Source organism: Callithrix jacchus, chromosome 6, assembly GCF_049354715.1.
Source record: "Callithrix jacchus isolate 240 chromosome 6, calJac240_pri, whole genome shotgun sequence".
In the NCBI taxonomy this organism is placed as follows: domain Eukaryota; kingdom Metazoa; phylum Chordata; class Mammalia; order Primates; family Cebidae; genus Callithrix; species Callithrix jacchus.
In genome coordinates this window covers 59,850,022-59,868,447 of record NC_133507.1, presented here as the reverse complement: position 1 = coordinate 59,868,447, position 18,426 = coordinate 59,850,022, and the positions used below count along the sequence as shown (strand labels likewise).

Sequence of the window (18,426 nt, the reverse complement as noted above, 5' to 3'; positions counted from 1 at the left end):
GTCTCTACTAAAAATACAAAAATTAGCCAGAAATGGTGGCACACACCTGTAGTCCTAGCAACTGGGGAGGCTGAGGCACAAGAAGTGCTTAAGCACGGCAAGGGGAGGTTGCAGCAATGAGCCAACATCATTGCCACTGCTCTGCAGCCAGGGAGGCAGGGTGAAACAAAACAAAACAACAAAAAAAGAAAAGTAAAAATGATTATATATATTAGATGAAGATCATCAATGGCATCATGCTTTTCAATAACAATACTGGATGCCAGAGGAATATAAACAATGAATACAAAATTCTGAATTCTGAACCCAGAATTCTCTAACCAATCAAATCATAAATCATGCATGACTTTAAAAGATAAGCTTTTCATACTATCATACTGATCCTTAAAAAATAATTAAGGAGATAAGCTTTTCGGATAATTCAAAAATTTTACCTCCCATACACCCTTTCTTAAGGAAGTTACTCAAAGGTGTATTTTTTCAAGATGAGGGAGTAAATCAAGAAAGAAAAAGACATAAGATTCAGGAAACGGGAGATTTATCCCTAGAAAGTAATATTCTATGCACACATCACAGTTTTTAATATTAACAAAGGTTAAACACATAACATACACCCTTACAAAAAAAGTGAAAATGCAAAATTAAAACTTTAAACAAAAGTCTTACTAATTAAAAAAAAAAAAGCTTGTGTTGGCTACCCTTTGTACAATACATTTAATTTAAATGTTTTCATTTTGGCAGCACATGATAAAGGTGATAGTAGAAAAGAAAGTTTTGGGGGTTTTCAATCAGCAGAACAGGCAGTTTTGCCATGTAGGAGTATTAAATGTTAGTTTCCCCAAAATTCACATCTGAAAATGTTTAGTTAAAAGTCACAGAATTTTTTTCAGTAGAGACCCCAATGCATAATTAGCCACTGTAGGTGACCTGTTTGAAAGGACAATATCTCTTTAGAGTGTAATTACTCATACGGACATGGAAAAGAAGTCTTAATCATATGAACATGATCTTAAAGGAGGGAAGAGGAAAAGGGGGAGACATAAAAGCAAGAAAAATGACATGTAATTGCAATCACTAACAAACTATATTCTCAGTCAGTGCAGAACACTGTCTTCTGTCTACAACAGGTGCTTATTCCAGAACTGTTATTGCAGCATGGATTTAATTTGCTTGGAGTCTCATCGTTCAAATGTTTTACTGTGTACTGGAGAGCAGTTAGAAGATATTCTACACTATTAGGAGGTTGGTCCTTAAGAACTTTGATACACACCAGTTGTGATAGCTCACACCTATAATACCAGCACTATGGGAGGCCAAGACGGGAGGACTACTTGGGCTCAGGAGTTTGAGACCATCCTACACCACATACCCCATTAGCCAGGCATAGTGGTGTACAGCTAGTCCCATCTACTCAGGATGCTGAGGTGGGAGAATTGCTTAAGCCTGGGAAGTCAAGCCTTCAGTGAGCCATGATTATGCCATTATACTCCAGCCTGGGCTACAGAGCAAGATCCTATCTCCAAAAATAAAATAAGTAAAATATCAGGAAGGTAAATTACCTTTGTCTATCAGATTAGGCTAAAAAAACTTTATATCAAGATACAACCTTTTATATCAAGTTTGGAAGTTTTGGCAAATGCTCCTACTGTCATAGAGTATTATAATACCTGCTGTATTAGTCCATTCTCAACTTGCTATCAAGAACTACCTCAGACTGGGTACTTTATGAAGAAAACAGGTTTAACTGTCTCACAGTTCCACAGGCTGTATAGGAAGTATGACTGGGAGGCCTCAGGAAACTTATGATCATGGCATAAGGTGAAAGGAAGTAAGCAGTCTTCACATCATGGCAAGACAGAGCATGAAGAGGTAAGTGCTACACACTTTTAAACAATCAAATCTCATGAGAATTCACTTACAAGACTGCACTAGGAAGATTGTGTTAAACCATTAGAAACCATCCCCCATGATCTAATCACTTCCCACCAGGCCCCACCTCTAACATTCAGGATCACAATTCAACAAGGGATTTGGGTGGCAACACAGAACCAAACCATATCATTCTGCCCCTAACCCCTCCCAAATCTCGTGTCCTTCTCATTTTTCAAAACTAATCATGCCTTTCCAACAGTCCCCAAAGGTCTTAACTCATTCCAGCATTAACTCCAAAGTCTAACTCCAAAGTCTCATCTGAGACAAGCAAATCCCTCCCAGTTGAGGCCACAAAATCAAAAACAAGTTAGTTAATTTCAAGATAAAATGGGGATACAGGCATTAGGTAAATGTTCTGTTTCAAAAAGGGAGAAATTGGCCAAAACAAAGGGCCTACAAGGCTCCATGCAAGTCTGAAACCCAGCAGGGCAGTTATTAAATTTTAAAGTTCCTAAATTATTTTCTTTGACTCCATGTCTCATATCCAGGGCATGCAGATGCAAGGGGTGGGCTCCCATGGCCTTGGGCAGTTCCACCCCTGTGGCTCTGCAGGGTATAGCCCCCTCAACTGCTTTTATGGACTAGTGTTGACTGCCTGACACTTTTCCAGGTGCACAGTGCAAGATGTTGCTATATCTACCTTTCTGGAGCTAACATGGTTTGGCTCTGTGTCCCCATCCAAGTCTTCTCTCAAATTGTACTCCCATGATTCGCACATGTTCTGGGAGTGACCCAGTGGGAGATAATTGAATCATGGGGGCAATTTCCTCCTTACTGGTCCCATGAAAATGAATAAGTATCACAAGATCTGATGGTTTCATAAAGAGGCGTTCTCCTGCACAAGCTCTCTCTCTTTGCCTCCTACCATCCATGTAAGATGTGACTTGTTCCTCCTTGCTTTTCACCATGATTGTGAGGCTTACCCAGCCATGTAGGACTATAAATTCAATTAAACCTCTTTCTTGTGTAAATAGTCCACTCTTGGGTATGTCTTTATCAGCAGCATGAAAATTGACTAATACAGTAAATTGGTACCAGTAGAGTGGGGTGTTGTTGAGAAGATACCTGAAAATATGGAAGTGACTTTGGAACTGGGTAACAGGCAGATGTTGGAACAGTTTGCAGGGCTCAGAAGAAAAGAAGAAAATGTGGGAAAGTTGGAACTTCCTAGATACTTGTTGAATGGCTTTGGCCAAAAGCCTGACAGTGATAAGGACAATAAGGTCCAGGCTGAGGTAGTCTCAGATGGAGATGAGGAACTTGTTGTGAACTGGAGAAAAGGTTACTCTTGTTATGTTTTAGCAAAGAGACTGGTGGCATTTTGCCCCTGCTCGAGAGATTTGTGGAACTCTGAATTTGAGAGAGATGATTTTGGGTATCTGGCAGAAAAAATTTCTAAGCAGCAAAGCATTCAAGAGATGACTTGGGTGCTGTTAAAAACATTCCTGCTCGCCAGGCACGGTGGCTCACGCCTGTAATCCCAGCACTTTGGGAGGCCGAGGTGGGTGGATCATGAGGTCAAGAGATCGAGACCATCCTGGTCAACATGGTGAAACCCCGTCTCTACTAAAAATGCAAAAAATTAGCTGGGCGTGGTGGCACATGCATGTAATCCCAGCTACTCAGGAGGCTGAGGCAGGAGAATTGCCTGAACCCAGGAGGTGGAGGTTGCGGTGAGCCGAGATCGCGCCATTGCACTCCAGCCTGGGTAACAAGAGCGAAACTCCGTCTCAAAAAAAAAAAAAACACAAAAAACAAAAAACATTCCTGCTCTGTTTCTGTAAAGCAGGGACTCAGGCTGCCAGTCTCTTTACTAAAGCATAGTAACAGTGACCTTCACTCCAGTTCCCAGTAAGTTCCTCATCTGCATCTAATACCACCTCAGCCTGCACTTCATTGTCCATATCACTATCAGCATTTTGGTCACAATCATTCAACAAGTCTCTAGGAACTTCCAAACTTTCTCTCATCTTCCTGTCTTCTTCTGAGCCCTCCAATGTTTTAACCTCTGTCTGTTAACCCAGTTCCAAAGTTGCTTCCACATTTTCAGGTATCTTTATAGCAATGCATCACTCCCAGTACCAATTTTCTGTACTGGTCCTATCTCACATTGCTATGAAGAACTATCTAAGACTGGGTAATTTATAAAGAAAACAGGTTTAATTGACTCACAGTCCCACAGGCTGTATAGAAAGCATGGCTGAGGAGGGCTCAGGAAACTTACAATCATGGTAAAAGGCAAAGGGGAGGCAAGGCACATCTTCACATGACAGCAGGAAAGAGAGTGAAGGGGAAGGTGCTACACATTTTAAAACAACCAGATCTCATGAGAACTCACTCAGTATCATAAGAACAGCAAGGAGGAAATCCAATCCCCCTTGATCCAATCACATCCCACCAGGTCCCTCTCCAAACACTGGGAATTACAATTTGACATGAGATTTGGGTAGGGAGACAGCCAAACTATCTTGACCTCTTAGCCATTTGTATGTCTTCTTTTGAGAAATGTCTATTCATAATCTTTGCCCATTTTAAAATCAGATTATTAGAGCATTTTTTTTCTATTGAGTTGTTTGAGCTTCTTATATATTCTGGTTATTAATCTCTTGTTAGATGGATAATTTGCAAATACTGTCTCCCATTCTGTGGGTTGTCTCTTCACTATTTTCTTTTGCTGTGCAGAAGCTTTTTAATGATCCTATTTGTCCCTTTTCGCTTTAGTTGTCTGTGCTTATAGAGTATTATTCAAGAAATCTTTGCCCAGTCCAATGTCCTAAAGAGTTTCTTCAAGGTTTTCTTCACAATTCAACAAGGGATTTTAGTTTCATAGTTTGAGCTCTTAGATTTAAATCTTTAATCCACTTTGATTTGATTTTTAAATATATATATAGAGAGAGGTGGGGTCTTGCTATGTTGCCCAGGCTGGTCTCAAATTCCTGGCCTCCAGTGATCCTCCTGCCTTGGCCTCCCAATATACTGGAATTACAGGTGTGAGCCACTGTGCCTAGTCTAATTTGATTTTTGTACATGGTGAGAAATAGGGGTCTAGTTTCATTCTTCTGCATATGGATACCCAGTGTTCCCAGCACCATTTATTGAAGAGACTGTCTTTTCCTCTATGTATGTTTTTGGCAACTTTATCAAAAATGAGTTCACTGTAGGTGGTCGGGGATGGCTGCTCATACCTGTAATACCAGCACTTTGGGAGGCTGACGCAGATGGATTACTTGAGGAAGGAGTTTGAGACCAGACATGGCCAATATGGTGAAACCCCATCTCTACTGAAAAACACAAAAATTAGCTGGGCATTGTGGTGGGTGCCTTATTCCCAGCTACTTGGGAGGCTGAGACAGGAGAATCACAAGAACTTGGGAAGCAGAGGTATGCAGTAAGCCAAAATCATGCCCCTGGACTCTAGACTGGGCAATAGAGCAACACTCTATCTCAAAAATAATTTTATAATAAATAAACACTTGAGAAAACGAGTTCACTGGAGGTGTGTAAATTTGTTTCTGGGTTCTGTATTCTTATTCCATTGGTCTATGTATCTTTTTTCATGCTGGTACCATGCTGTTTTGGTTACTATGTCTCTGTAGTATAATTTGAAGTCAGGCAATTTGGTTCCTCCAGTTTCATTCTTTTGCTCAGGATAGTTTTAGGTATTCTGAGTCTTCTGTGGTTCCATATAAACTTTAGGATTGTTTTTTCTATTTCTGTGAAAATGTCATTGGTATTTTGACAGGGATTACATTTACTCTGTAGTTTGCTTTGAGTAGTATGGACATTTTAACAGTACTGATTCTTCCAATCCATGAACATGGAAAATCTTTCCATTTTTTTCTGTCTTTTTCAATTTCTTGCATCAGTGTTTTATAGTTTTCATGATAGGGATCTTTCACTTCTTTGATTAATTCCTAGGTATTTTATTTGTAGCTTTTTAAGTGGGATTACTTTCTTGATTTCCTTTTTCAGATTGTTTTCTGTGGCATTTTTCTGTGCTAATTTTGTGTCCTGCAACTAACTGAATTTGTTAATCAGTTCTAATACTTTTTCGGCACTGTCTTTAGGGCCTTCCAAATATAAGATCATATCATCAACAAACAGGGATAATTTGGCTTTTTTCTTTTTATTTTGGATGCCCTTTGCTTCATCCTCTTGTCTGACTGCTCTAGCTAGGACTTTCAATACACTGTTGAATAACAGTGGTGACACTGGACATCTTTGTTGTGTTCCAAAAAGGAAAGGCTTTCAAATTTTCCCCATTCAGCATGATTCTAGCTGTGGGTCTGTCATATATGGCTTTAATTATGCTGAAGTATGTTCCTTCTATCCTGTTTTTTGAGGATTTTTATCACGAAGAGCTACTGAATTTTATCAAATGCTTTTTCAGCATCAATTGAAATGATCATATGCTTTTTGTCCTTTATTCTGTTTATATATCACATTAATTGATTTACATATGTTGAACCATCTTTGCATCTCAGGGATAAATCCCACTTGGTCATGATGAATGATCTTTCTTATGTATTGTTGAATTCAGTTTGCTGGTATTTTTTTTAATTTTTTTTTTTTTTTTTTAAGATGGGGTTTTGCGACCGGTGCTCCTCGGGGCAGGTGGCTGCAGAGTTGTGGAGGAGGTGACCAAAGCCACATAATGTCCGTAGTTCATTCATCCGTCCATGCCAAATGGCTCATGGGGAAGGTGATTGGGACAAAAATGCAAAAGACTGCTAAAGTGAGAGTGACCAGGCTTGTTCTGGATCCCTATTTACTAAAGTATTATAATAAGCGGAAAACCTACTTTGCTCACGATGCCCTTCAGCAGTGCACAGTTGGAGATATTGTGCTTCTCAGAGCTTTACCTGTTCCACGAACAAAGCATGTGAAACATGAACTGGCCAAGATCGTTTTCAAAGTTGGAAAAGTCATAGATCCAGTGACAGGAAAACCTTGTGCAGGAACTGCCTACCTGGAGAGTCCACTGAGTCCAGAAGCCACCCAGCTAACCAAAAATCTGGAAGAACTCAGTATCTCTTCAGCACAGTGACCGGGGGAGTGGAAGAAGGAGCTAAAGGGAAAGATTGCCATGCTTATGTTACGGAAAAAGAATGTTTTCTGTTTCATCTCAAAAAAAAAAAAAAAGATGGGGTTCTACCATGTTGGTCAGGCTGGTCTTGAACTCCCAACCTCAGGTGATCCACCCGCCTTGGCCTCCAAAGTGCTTGGATTACAGGCGTGAGCCACCACACCTGGCTTTGCTAATATTTTGTTAAGGATTTTTCATCAACATTCATCAGAGACACTGGCCTGTAGTTTTCTTTTTTTGATGTGTCTTTTTGGTATCAAGGTAATACTGGCATCACAGAATGAGTGTGAAAGTATTCCTTCCTCCTCTATTTTTCAGAGTAGTCTGAGTATGATTGGTATTAGTTCTCCTTTGCAGGTTTGCTAGAATTCAGTAATGAAGCCATTGGGTCCCAGGCTTTTCTTTAACTGGGAGACTTTTTATTATGGCTTCAATCTCATCCCGTGTTATTGGTCTGTTCAGATTTTGGATTTTTTCATGGTTCAATCTTGGTAGGCTGTATGTGTTTAGGAACTTATCTGTGTATTCTAGGTTATCCAATTTATTGACATATAGTTGCTCATAGTAGCCTCTAATGATCCTTTGAATTTCTGCAGCATCAGTTATAATGTCTCTTTTCATCTCTGAGTTTTTAAATTTAGATCTCCTTTCTTCTTAATCTCACTAGAGGGTTGTAAATTTTGTTTATCTTTTCAAAAAATCAACTTTTCAGGCTAGGCACAGTGGCTCACACCTGTAATCCCAGCACTTTGGGAGGCCGAGGTAGGAGAATCACGAGGTCAGGAGTTCGAGACCAGCCTGGCCAACATGGTGAAACCCTATCTCTACTAAAAAAAAAATATAAAACTTAGCCAAGTGTGGTGGTGTATGTCTATAGTCCCAGCTACTTATGAAGCTGAGGCAGAAAATTGCTTGAACCCAGGAGGCAGAGATTGCAGTGAGCTGAGATCGCACCAATGCACTCCAGCCTGGGCGACAAAGTAAGACTATGTCTCAAAAAAAAAACCAAAAACCAAAACCAAAAAAACGGGGCTGGGCACCAGTGACTTACCCCTGTAATCCCAGCATTTTGGGAGGCCAAGTCAGGTGGATCACCTGAGGTCAGGAGTTCAAGACCAGCCTGGCCAACACAGTGAAACCCTGTCTACTAAAAATACAAAAAATTAGCTGGGTGTGGTGGCATGAGCCTGTAATGCCAGCAATTTGGGAGGCTGAGGCAAGAGAATTGCTTGAACCGGGGAGGCAGAGGTTGCAGTAAGCCGAGATCACACTATTGCACTCCAGCCTGGGCCACAAGAGTGAAAAGATGCCTCATTGTGTTGTTTGACTGATTGATTTTTTTTTTTTTTTTTGAGACAGAGTCTTGCTCTGTCACCTAGGCTGGAGTGCAGTGGCGTGATCCTGGCTCACTGAAACCTCCATTTCCCGGCTTAAGCAATCCTCCAGCCTTAGCCCCCTGAGTAGCTGGGACCACAGGCATGTGCCACCATGCTTGGCTAATTTTTGTGGTTTTTGTAGAGACATAGTTTCACCATGTTGCCAGGGTGGTCTTGAACTCCTAAGCTCAAAGAGATATGCCTGCCTAAGCCTCCCAAAGTGTTAGGATTACAGGCAGAAGCCACTATGTCTGGCCTGACAGTACATTATTAATCCTCATACAACTCTATGTTCTTCTATAATAGGTGAAATCATTCTGTGAAGCAGGATTTGTCATCCTGAGTTCATCAAACCAGAATGTGAAATGAAGAATTTCTGCAAACTCTTTAGCAAATGCCTGTTGATATGCTAGACGCTGGGTGGAAGAATATGGGTTACTTGCCAAAACTCCCTGAAGACCTTTTAATGCTGCTTCTAACCACTGAGAACATCCATACAATTTCTTTAATTTGCCTGCCAGTGGAACAAATGCACCCCCATGCCTTCTCTTGCAACTTTTCATCTGCTGGCTGCTGGATTGCTTCTTGCATTTCATGGTCAGCTCCTCTGAATGATTGTAAGTCCTCCGAGATGCCATTTGCATCTTTCAATACTACATTCACCTAATTATAAATTTCCTTCTCAGACTCTATAGGCTAGGCATTTTCAGGCACTGCTCATAATTCTATCCTTATCCTCTTATCCTCCTCTTGAGCCTTCAGGCACTCTCGGCCTCTCTCCTCTGCCCTCCAGGAGCTGAGCTGCATGCACAAGGTGGCTCCTCAGCAGTGCTAGGGAAAGCCCCAGCCTGGAACTAGGGAGCAGTGGCACTAGGACTAGGAGACCCTCCAGACATGCCCCTGTGGTGAACTGCAACAAAAATATTACCATTTGTGGAGCACATAATAATGGCATAATAGACACCAAATATAAATCACCCCATTCATTCTTCATAACTCTTTAGAAAATAAATTCATTTTTTTAATCTCATTTTCTCTTTCTTGTTCATACATGAGAGCACATGCACATAAAACCACAGCAAATATAGCTATCACAAAAGTATGCATTCCCTAAGACTCCCAACTTAATAGCAACTTGGGCGTAGATCTTCTACTCTACTATTTTTTTATTATCAAAAGTTAGGCATTTGCAGGCACAGAAAGACAAATGTATTATGTTCTCACTCATTATGTGGGAACTAAAAAATGATCTAATGAAGGCAGGAACTAGAATGACAGTTATTCTATAAGAAGCTGTTAAGGATGTATGAACTTACAATTAGACATAAGGAGTAATTTCTAGTGTTTGATAACATAGTGGGGGGACTAGAGTTGACAATACATTGCATGTTTCAAAATAACTAGAAGATTTGAAATGTTCCCAACACAAAGAAATGATAAATGTTCAAGATGACCAATAACTGAAATTCCCTTACTTGACCATTACATAATGTATGCATCTATCAAAATACCACATGTATTCCATAAACATGTACAAATATTATGTATCAATTTTAAAAGTTAGGCATTTGACTTTGAACCTTTTTGGAAATTTTGTATTTTCAACTTACAAGAAACCGTCTCTTGCTTTCATGTATCTCTTCTTTTTTCTTTTCTAGTTTTTTTCTCATTTCGATTTCATATAGTGCATTCTGTCGCTTTATTTCCTCAGCATCTTTTTCTTCATGTTTTTTCCTTCTTTCCTCTTCTTCCTCATGTTCCTTTATTCTAAAGCAAAAACATAATTATAATTGAGAACAAAGAAGAAAAATAGGTTATATTTTCAAGAAATGAATTCAATTCTAACCTTGAATGATTTGAAGCTGCAAGGAAGAACTTGTTAATTTCTTTGGGGGATGGCTCAAGCCTGTAATCCCAGCACTTTGGGAGGCCAAGGCAGGTGGATCACGAGGTCAAGAGATCGAGACCATCCTGGTCAACATGGTGAAAGCCCATCTCTACTAAAAATACGAAAAATTAGCTGGGCATGGTGGCGCATGCCTGTAATCCCAGCTACTCAGGAGGCTGAGGCAGAATTGCCTGAACCTAGGAGGCGGAGGTTGCGGTGAGCCGAGATCGCGCCATTGCACTCCAGCCTGCGTAACAAGAGCAAAACTCTGCCTCAAAACGAAACAAAAAACAAAAAATAAAAAAATTTCTTTGGGGGAAAAGAACAGACATTAAATAGTAGTAATAGTAAACTAATCCAATCTCGGTTAACCTACAACTGGCAATACTTTCCTTTCCTCAAAATTTATTTCATTATTCACCCAAGTAAGTGTTCCTTTCCTTTAGAAAGAACCAGTTAATGGAATGACAGTAAGAAGAAATGGTGACATTATTTTACAGAAAGCTCCTAATCCCTAGTGCTTCCCAACTTCAGCCCTAGGTGACGCTACATAAACAGTGGGCCTAGCCTCTCAATGAACGGGGTTTGATGGAATGAGAGGAAGACAGGTCTCCTTACTCAATTGACCACTGGGGTTGTAATGCTTTCTCTAGCCAATACCGACAAGCGGATAATTTCTTCTGAGTGATGAACCTTCCTGGCTCTTTCAGAACTTATATGTGAGTTCTTCAGAGATCCTTGAGGGTCCTCCTCACTGCAGAGTCCTGATCTGGAGAATTTAGCTCCTGCTGCATCTCTTCAACTTGTCCATAAACCCCACCACCATCACTAGCAGGAGCTCCCACTATCAGTTTATTACAGACTCCAGGTCTCAAAGGCCCCTCATCTGGCTGTCAAACCTCTACATACTGGTAAGACAGCACAAGTCCAAGTTATCTGCTTGTCCATGGAAAACACGTGCATCCTTGTTAGCCAATCAACAAGTATACAGGCTTTCTCACTACTCTATCTGCCCTCTCTCTTGCTCTTTTTTTTTTCCTGAACAGGTAGGCACAATATAGATCGACGACCTACCTAAATAGATGAATGACTAAGAAATAAACCTTTTTTTCTTTAAAAAAAAAAAACAAAAACTTTTTTCTATAGAAATGGGCTCTTGCTATGTTGCCCAGGCTGGTCTCAAACTCCTGGTCTGAAGCAATTTTCCCGCCTCAGCCTCCCAAAGCATTGGGATTACAGGCCTTAGCCAATGTGTCCAGCCAACCTTTCTTTCACATGCACCCAGTTGAGAAAACATTTTTTTACTGAAGTCTCCTCACTTAGCTTCAGGGAAGGGAAAATTTCCTTCCCCTATGCCATGGAGGACCATACAGTTAAGTGAGCCAACATGTTCACTTTGTTACTGTTAAGCCAATCAGGACAGGAGATTCCTACTTGATTAATCTGTGCAGAATAATAAGCTTTAGGGTCAGAGTCACTCTCTTTAGGAGGATATAAGAAAAAGATTACTGCTGGCCAATGAGAAACAAAGTTTATCATTGACCTAAAACACCCCTCAAGTTTCCAAAATTTTGTTAGAACTATTTAATATTTTATATCTACCAATCTCCTAGAAGCGAACTCACAAGTCAACAGTCAAGATTTGAAGAACATGGTCTGGTGTGGTGGCTCATGCCTATAATCCCAGCACTTTGGGAGGCCAAGGCAGGCAAATCACCTGAGGTCAGGAGTTCAAGACCCGCCTGGCCAACACAATGAAACCCCAACTCTACTAAAAAAAAAAAAAAATTAGCCAGACATGGTGGTGCCCACCTGTAGTCTCAGCTACTCGGGAGGTTGAGGCAGGAAATCACTTGAACCTGGGTGGCAGAGGTTGCAGTGAGCCAAGATCACACCACTGCACTCTGGCCTAGGTTACAGTGAGACTCTGTCTCAAAAAAAAAAAAAAGATTTGAAGAACATTATAAGAAGAGATTTATTCAATTCTAAGAATAGAAGCTTTTGAAGTTTTTTAATTGCTACTTTAAGGGAAAACAAGATACTTTAAAAATTTTCAGCTTTAACATTTCTTAACAAATCTGGAAATCACTAAGATTATAACTTGCATCCACTGAATAATTCATCATTTCAGCAAAAAAATTACCTATTCTGAGAATAATAACAAAATTGTCTCTAAAGTCACTTAAAAGATAATATATCAACAGTGACTTACATCATTCACAATAATTAAAAAATTTAATTAGCTGTCAAGAGTCTTTTTCCTTAGTTTGAGTAGTTTGAATAGACTTCTCATCTATCTGCTATTAATTTGGCTTAATGCAAAGTTAACTTATTGAAGTAAATTTGAGATCCTCTAGTTCAAGGAAGAAATACATAACATTCATAATTGTTACTTCCAACTCCCAGTCCCAACGCAGACGTCAGCAACCAACACAGAACTCTTTCCTGCTGATTCTTGGTCCTTCGCAACCAATGCATTGGGCAGCCTCTACTTGGCAATCAGAGTTGAATATGTCAATGCCTTGCTATCCTTGAGTCAACTCGCTGCTATCCTTGATTCACATTCTGAAGGTTCTAAATCTGTACTTATCTAGCACAGATCTGATTCTTGGGCTTATATAGATGTTGAATAATTCTCCTGTAAAAGCAAGAAAGACCACTGCCCAAAATTTGGTTCAGATGTCCAGGTTGATGACACTACATCCCCAGAAAACTTGGTAGAAAGTATTACTCACATGAGGGACTCCTGGGAAGAGCTGGGCAGGCATAAGTCAGTCTTGATTGTCTTGGACAGAGCAGAGGGAGTGGGTTTGGGCCTTTATTATGGCTAAGAGGTGGAACTGAGAAAAAGTTTTTGAGCATGGGGGATTTAAATTAAGCACTAGTGCCAAAAGAGGAGGAGAAGAGTTCCAGGAGTCTTCTTATCAGCCTGTACAGATATAGGGCCAAGAAGGAAGTGAGGGTGAAGCCTTAAAAAAAGGATAGCAATCAGACATCCAAAGTGAGGTCTCTCTATTACAACAGACAACTTAGCTTCTTTCATTTTTAAAAACTTTTTTTGGGGGACAGGGTCTCACTCTCTCATCCAGACTGGAGTGTAGTGGTACAATTATAGCTCATTGCAACCTCAAACTCCTGGGTTCAAGCGATCCTTCTGCCTCAGCCTTCCATGTAGCTACAACTGCAGATATGCCCCACCACACGCAACTAATTCCAGCATTTTTTTTTTTTTTAAAGATGCAGTTGTTGTAGGGGAAGGAAGGGCTATTGATATGGGGGTAAAAGAATTTGCCAAAACAATTGTAGATAAAGAAAGGCAGATTTATTAGAGAAAGTATAAAAATACATTGCCAGGGAGGCAGTGAGCAGCCTGCAAGAAAGAGGCTGCCTGCAAGGAAACAAGCCTTGCTAGAGATTTTATAGGATACTGTTTATACTGTATGCTGAGGAGGGCTTTGTGCAGTACTGATAACACCAAGGTTGCAGTGAGCTTACTTGTAGATGGCTGGTGGAAGTTGGGCACAGGAAGACTGTGAGCTTCTTGAGTGAGCCATGTACATATTTGTACAGAAGGGCTATGTGTCCTGGACCAGGAAGAAAGGCTGATTTTGTAGCTTATCTGCATCGTCTTTTTGCTTTTTCTTGCTCCCACCAGCCAAACTCCTTTTCCCTAATTAGGACTCCATAGGAGTCTCACCATGTTACCCAGGATGGTCTCTGAACTCCTAGGCTCAAGTGATCCTTCCCACTAGACCTCCCAAACGGCTAGGATGATAGGCATGAGCCACCACGCCCAGCCTACCTTGATTCTTATAGAGACAACCCACTAGGCATCATCACCTGGCTATTACATAGCTACTTTACATTCTCTGTGTCTAAAACCAAATTCATCATCCTCCTCTTCTAAACCGATTCTTTTGGTCTCTTTATTTTGGTGAACAGTACCGTCGTCTTTTCACTTACATAAGGTAGGGACTTAATAATTATACCTAACTCTTCTCTAATCCTTAGACCTCTCATTCATTTACCTAGTATTTATTGAATTTCTACTACAGTGAATAAACAAACAGGGCTCACTCAAGAAGCTCGCAGTCTAGTGAGGGAGGCAAACAAAAACGAGCTAACGAGTAAAGTACAGGCATACCTCAGAGATACTGGATATGGTTCCAAACTACAGCAATAAAATGAGTATCTCAATAAAGTAGGTCATTCAAATGTTTTGGTTTCCCATTGCATATAAAAGTTATGCTTACACTCTATTATAGTCTATTAAAGTATACAATAGCATCATGTCTAAAAAATGTATATACCTTAATTTAAAAATGCTTTATTGCTAAAACATGCTAACGACCATCTCAGCCTTAAGAAAGTCGGAATCTTTCTGGTGGTGGAGGGTCTTGCCTTGACAATGACGGCTGCTGACTGAACAGGGTGGTGGTTGCTGAAGGCTGAAGTGGCTGTGGCAGTTTATTAAAATAAGAACGCAATGAAGTTTGCCATATTGACTGACTCTTCATGAAAGATTTCTCTCTAGTATGTAATGCTGTTTGCTGGCATTTAACCCACAGTAAGACTTCTTTGTAAATTAGAGTCAATCCTCTCAACCTGCTGCGCTTTATCAATGAAGTTTATGTAAAATCCTAAATCCTTTGCTGCCATTTGAATGGCCTTCACAGCATCTTCACCTGCAGTAGATTCCACTTCAAGAAACTACCTTCTTTGCTCATCCATAAGAATCAGCTTCTCATCCATTCAAGTTTGCTCATGAGATTGCAGCAATTCACTCACATCTTCAAGCTCAACTTCTATTTCTAGTTCTCTTGCTATTACCACCACATCCACAGTTACTTCCTCCACTGAAGTCTTGAACCTCTCAGTCATCTTCAAATTCTTATTAATGTTGATATTTTAACCTTCCATGAATCACAAATGTTCTCTTCTTTTTTTTTTTTTTTTTGAGATAGAGTCTCGCTCTTGTTGTCCAGGCTGGAGTGCAATGGTGCGATCTAGGCTCACTGCAACCTCTGCCTCCTGGGTTCAAGAGATTCTCCTGCCTCAGCCACCATGCCCGGCTAATTTTTTGTAGTTTTAGTAGAGATGGGGTTTCACCATGTTGAACAGGCTGGTCTTGAACTTCTAACCTCAGGTGATCCAACCACCTTGGCCTCCCAAAGTGCTGACATTACAGGTGTGAGCCACTGCACCTGGCCCAAATGTTCTTAATGGCATCTGGAATGCTGAATCCTTTCCAGAAGGTTTTCAATTTAGTTCACCCAGGTCCATTAGAGGAGTCATTATCTATGGCAGCTATAGTCTTATGAAATGTATTTCTTTAACAGTCAGACTTGAAAGTCTAAATTACTTCTCAATCCATGGGATGCAGAATGGATGATAATAGGAAGGAAAACAACATCAATCTCCTGTACATCATCAGAGTCCTTTTTCTTTTTTTTCAGTCTTAAGGTTATACCTGAAATCATCATAGCTCTTATTACTGCTCACTGACAATAATCAGGTGCAATATCAGCAGTAATATTTTGAAAGGAATCTTTTTTTCTGAGCAGTAGATGTCAATAGTGGACTTAAAATATTCAGTAAACCTTGCTGTAACACATGTGGTGTCATCTTGGCTTTGTAGTTCAAAGTGAAAATTTTCACTTTGAGGCACAGGGCCAGCAGCTGTGCAATGAGTTTCAATTTTCTATTACTGGGTAACAAATTACTCTAAAACTTAATAGCTTTGAACAATAAACACTTATTATCTAATACCATTCCTGAGAGTCAGGAACCTGAGAGTGACTTAGTTGGATACTTCTCAACTATCTTGTAGTCAAGATGCCAGTTGAAGCAGTAGTCATCCAAGGGCTTAAAGGAGGCTGGAGACTCCATTTTCACATATTTGTTGTCAGGATGCCTCAGGTTCTTGCCACATGGACCCCTCCATTGAGCTGCCCGAGTATCCTTACACCATGGCAGTTAGGCTCCCCAATGAGCAATCCATGTAAGACAGCAATGAGGAAGCCACAGTGCCTTTAAATATCCTAAACTTAGATGTCACACACCATTATTTCTCATACATTCTATTTCTTGGAAATGAGTTACTATGTATAGCCACACTTAAGAGGGAAATAAATTGGGCTCCATCCTCTGAAGGACAGAGTATCAAAGAATGTATGGAAATATTTTAAGTCACCACAATGTAGCACTTGGTAATACAATTAATAGGGCATGCAAAAAGTCCCACAATAGGCTCTCTGCAAACTGAGGAAGAGAGAAACCAGTAGTGCTCAGTCAGAGTCCAAAAGCCTCAAAATCAGGGAAGCTCATGGTGCAGCCTTCAGTCTGTGGCCAAAGGCCCGAGAGCCCCGAGCAACTCACTGGTGCAAGTCCCAGAGTGTAATGGCGGAAGAACCTGGGATCTGATGTCCAAGGGCATGAAAATCAAAGGAAGCATCTGGCACCGATAAAGAAGAAAGCCAGAAGGCTCAGCAAGCAAGATTAGCCCACCCTTCTCTGCCTGCTTTGTTCCAGCTGTGCTGGCAGTCGACTGGATGGTGCCTACCCTACTGAGGGTGGGATTTCTTCTCCCAGTCCACTGACTCAAATGTCTATCTCCTCTGGTGACATCCTTGCAGACACACCAGAAAAGATAGTTTACCAGCCATCTAGGTATCCTTCAATCCAGTCAAATGGACATGTAATATTAACCATTACAACATCCTTCCTCTCCTAATTCCCCACAATGCAACCAATCTAATGTGGGAAATTCTGTTCCATTGGTCTTATCAACATAACTGAATTTTCAAGAAATTTCAAACGAAAATAGGAGAGTTGAGAGTACAGTGAGGATAAGGAACACTTGGTCACCATCCACAAGGACAAAGCCCACCATGAGAAGTAAGTAAAGGAATTTATGCTGACCACAGTTTGATGAACATTTCCTAGACTGCACTGAAGATATTCCAAAGAAACAACTAAAATAAATCCTATACCAGCTTGAACCTCTAACCTACTGAGATATACCACAAGGAAAAAACATGCTGTGGCCGAAACACAGCCTAGATACAAAGGCTATTGGTAGATAGATAGGTTGTGAAGGTGTTAGCACTTGCCTTCACAGGCTGCCTTGTGCAAGGTAGCTTGCTAGAAATCTGACTGCCACCTCTGAGCTCCAATATAACAAGAGAGATTTCTCAAACACAAGTGATTCACTGGCCAAATACTTGCCTCCCTTTGCCAATGGCTTTGTCCCTAACTTGTACAAACCTTTAGATTTCTATACTACCAAAGAAAAAAATTACAATAAATCCAAACATTTTCTTCCCTTGTTATTGAGGACTGAACTGAAAAATACACAATTTGGCAATATATATATATTCTGATAACTGATGTCTGTGTCATTTAGACATAATGTGATTTTGATAAATACATATGACATACAGGTACATGATAAAAGCATGTAATAAGACAATACTGCTCATTCAAACTTCATTTTATAAAATGTGAGTACATATGCTCAGAAAAAATGTCTGTATCAATGAATGCCAGAGGCTGGGGGCAGGAGAGAACTTACAGCAAAGGGGCATGAGAAAAATTTGGGAGGGTGACGGAAATGTTCTATATCTTGATTTAAGTGGTAGTTATGCAGTTATACTTTTTAAAAGGTGAATTTTAATGAATACAAATTATATTTAAATAAGCCTGATGCCTTCTTCATAAAAACAAAAAACAAACAAAAAAAAACTCTGCATGGCTATACACCAAAACAACAATACTGTGGTAGTTTAGATTTATTGTTCAACAAAGCTTCACTCCCTTTCCCTTCCTGCTTCACTCTCATGGAAGTCTACTTCTCTGTTCCATTGTTGTTGGGGATGGCCGTGTGACTTGCTTTGGATTGATGGTAGGCCAAGTATACTTCCTCGTCCATTGACTTTGGGTTTAGCTGTGTTATTGCAAGCTTGAGCTAGCTCTCTCGAATCTCCGTCAATACCAGGTGAAAAGTTTCCCTAGACGGCTGCTTCATCCTGAACCTCAGAATGTATACTCATGGAGTGGTTCAGAATCCTCCCCACAACAATGAGCAAATCCAGCCAGTCCTACAGCTTAAAGAAAAGTTGGCCGGGCGCCGTGGCTCAAGCCTG

The 18,426-nt window shown here is 40.4% G+C and overlaps 1 protein-coding gene and 1 pseudogene across 5 annotated transcripts in view; one reads left to right on the top strand and one right to left on the bottom strand.

Annotated features, from left to right (window-relative positions):
• Window positions 1–18,426, bottom strand: part of CFAP210 (cilia and flagella associated protein 210) — a 48,262-nt gene that overhangs the window by 10,765 nt on the left and 19,071 nt on the right. For all 4 annotated transcript variants that reach the window (XM_054257547.2, XM_054257549.2, XM_054257548.2 and 1 more), the window contains one exon: window positions 10,005–10,161. In XM_054257547.2, the coding sequence (XP_054113522.1) occupies window positions 10,005–10,161 (157 nt within the window). The remainder of the gene's footprint in view (window positions 1–10,004; window positions 10,162–18,426) is intronic.
• Window positions 6,533–7,070, top strand: LOC103793741 (small ribosomal subunit protein uS17m pseudogene; annotated as a pseudogene). Its single transcript, XR_013518891.1, has one exon. The product of XR_013518891.1 is annotated as a small ribosomal subunit protein uS17m pseudogene (transcript).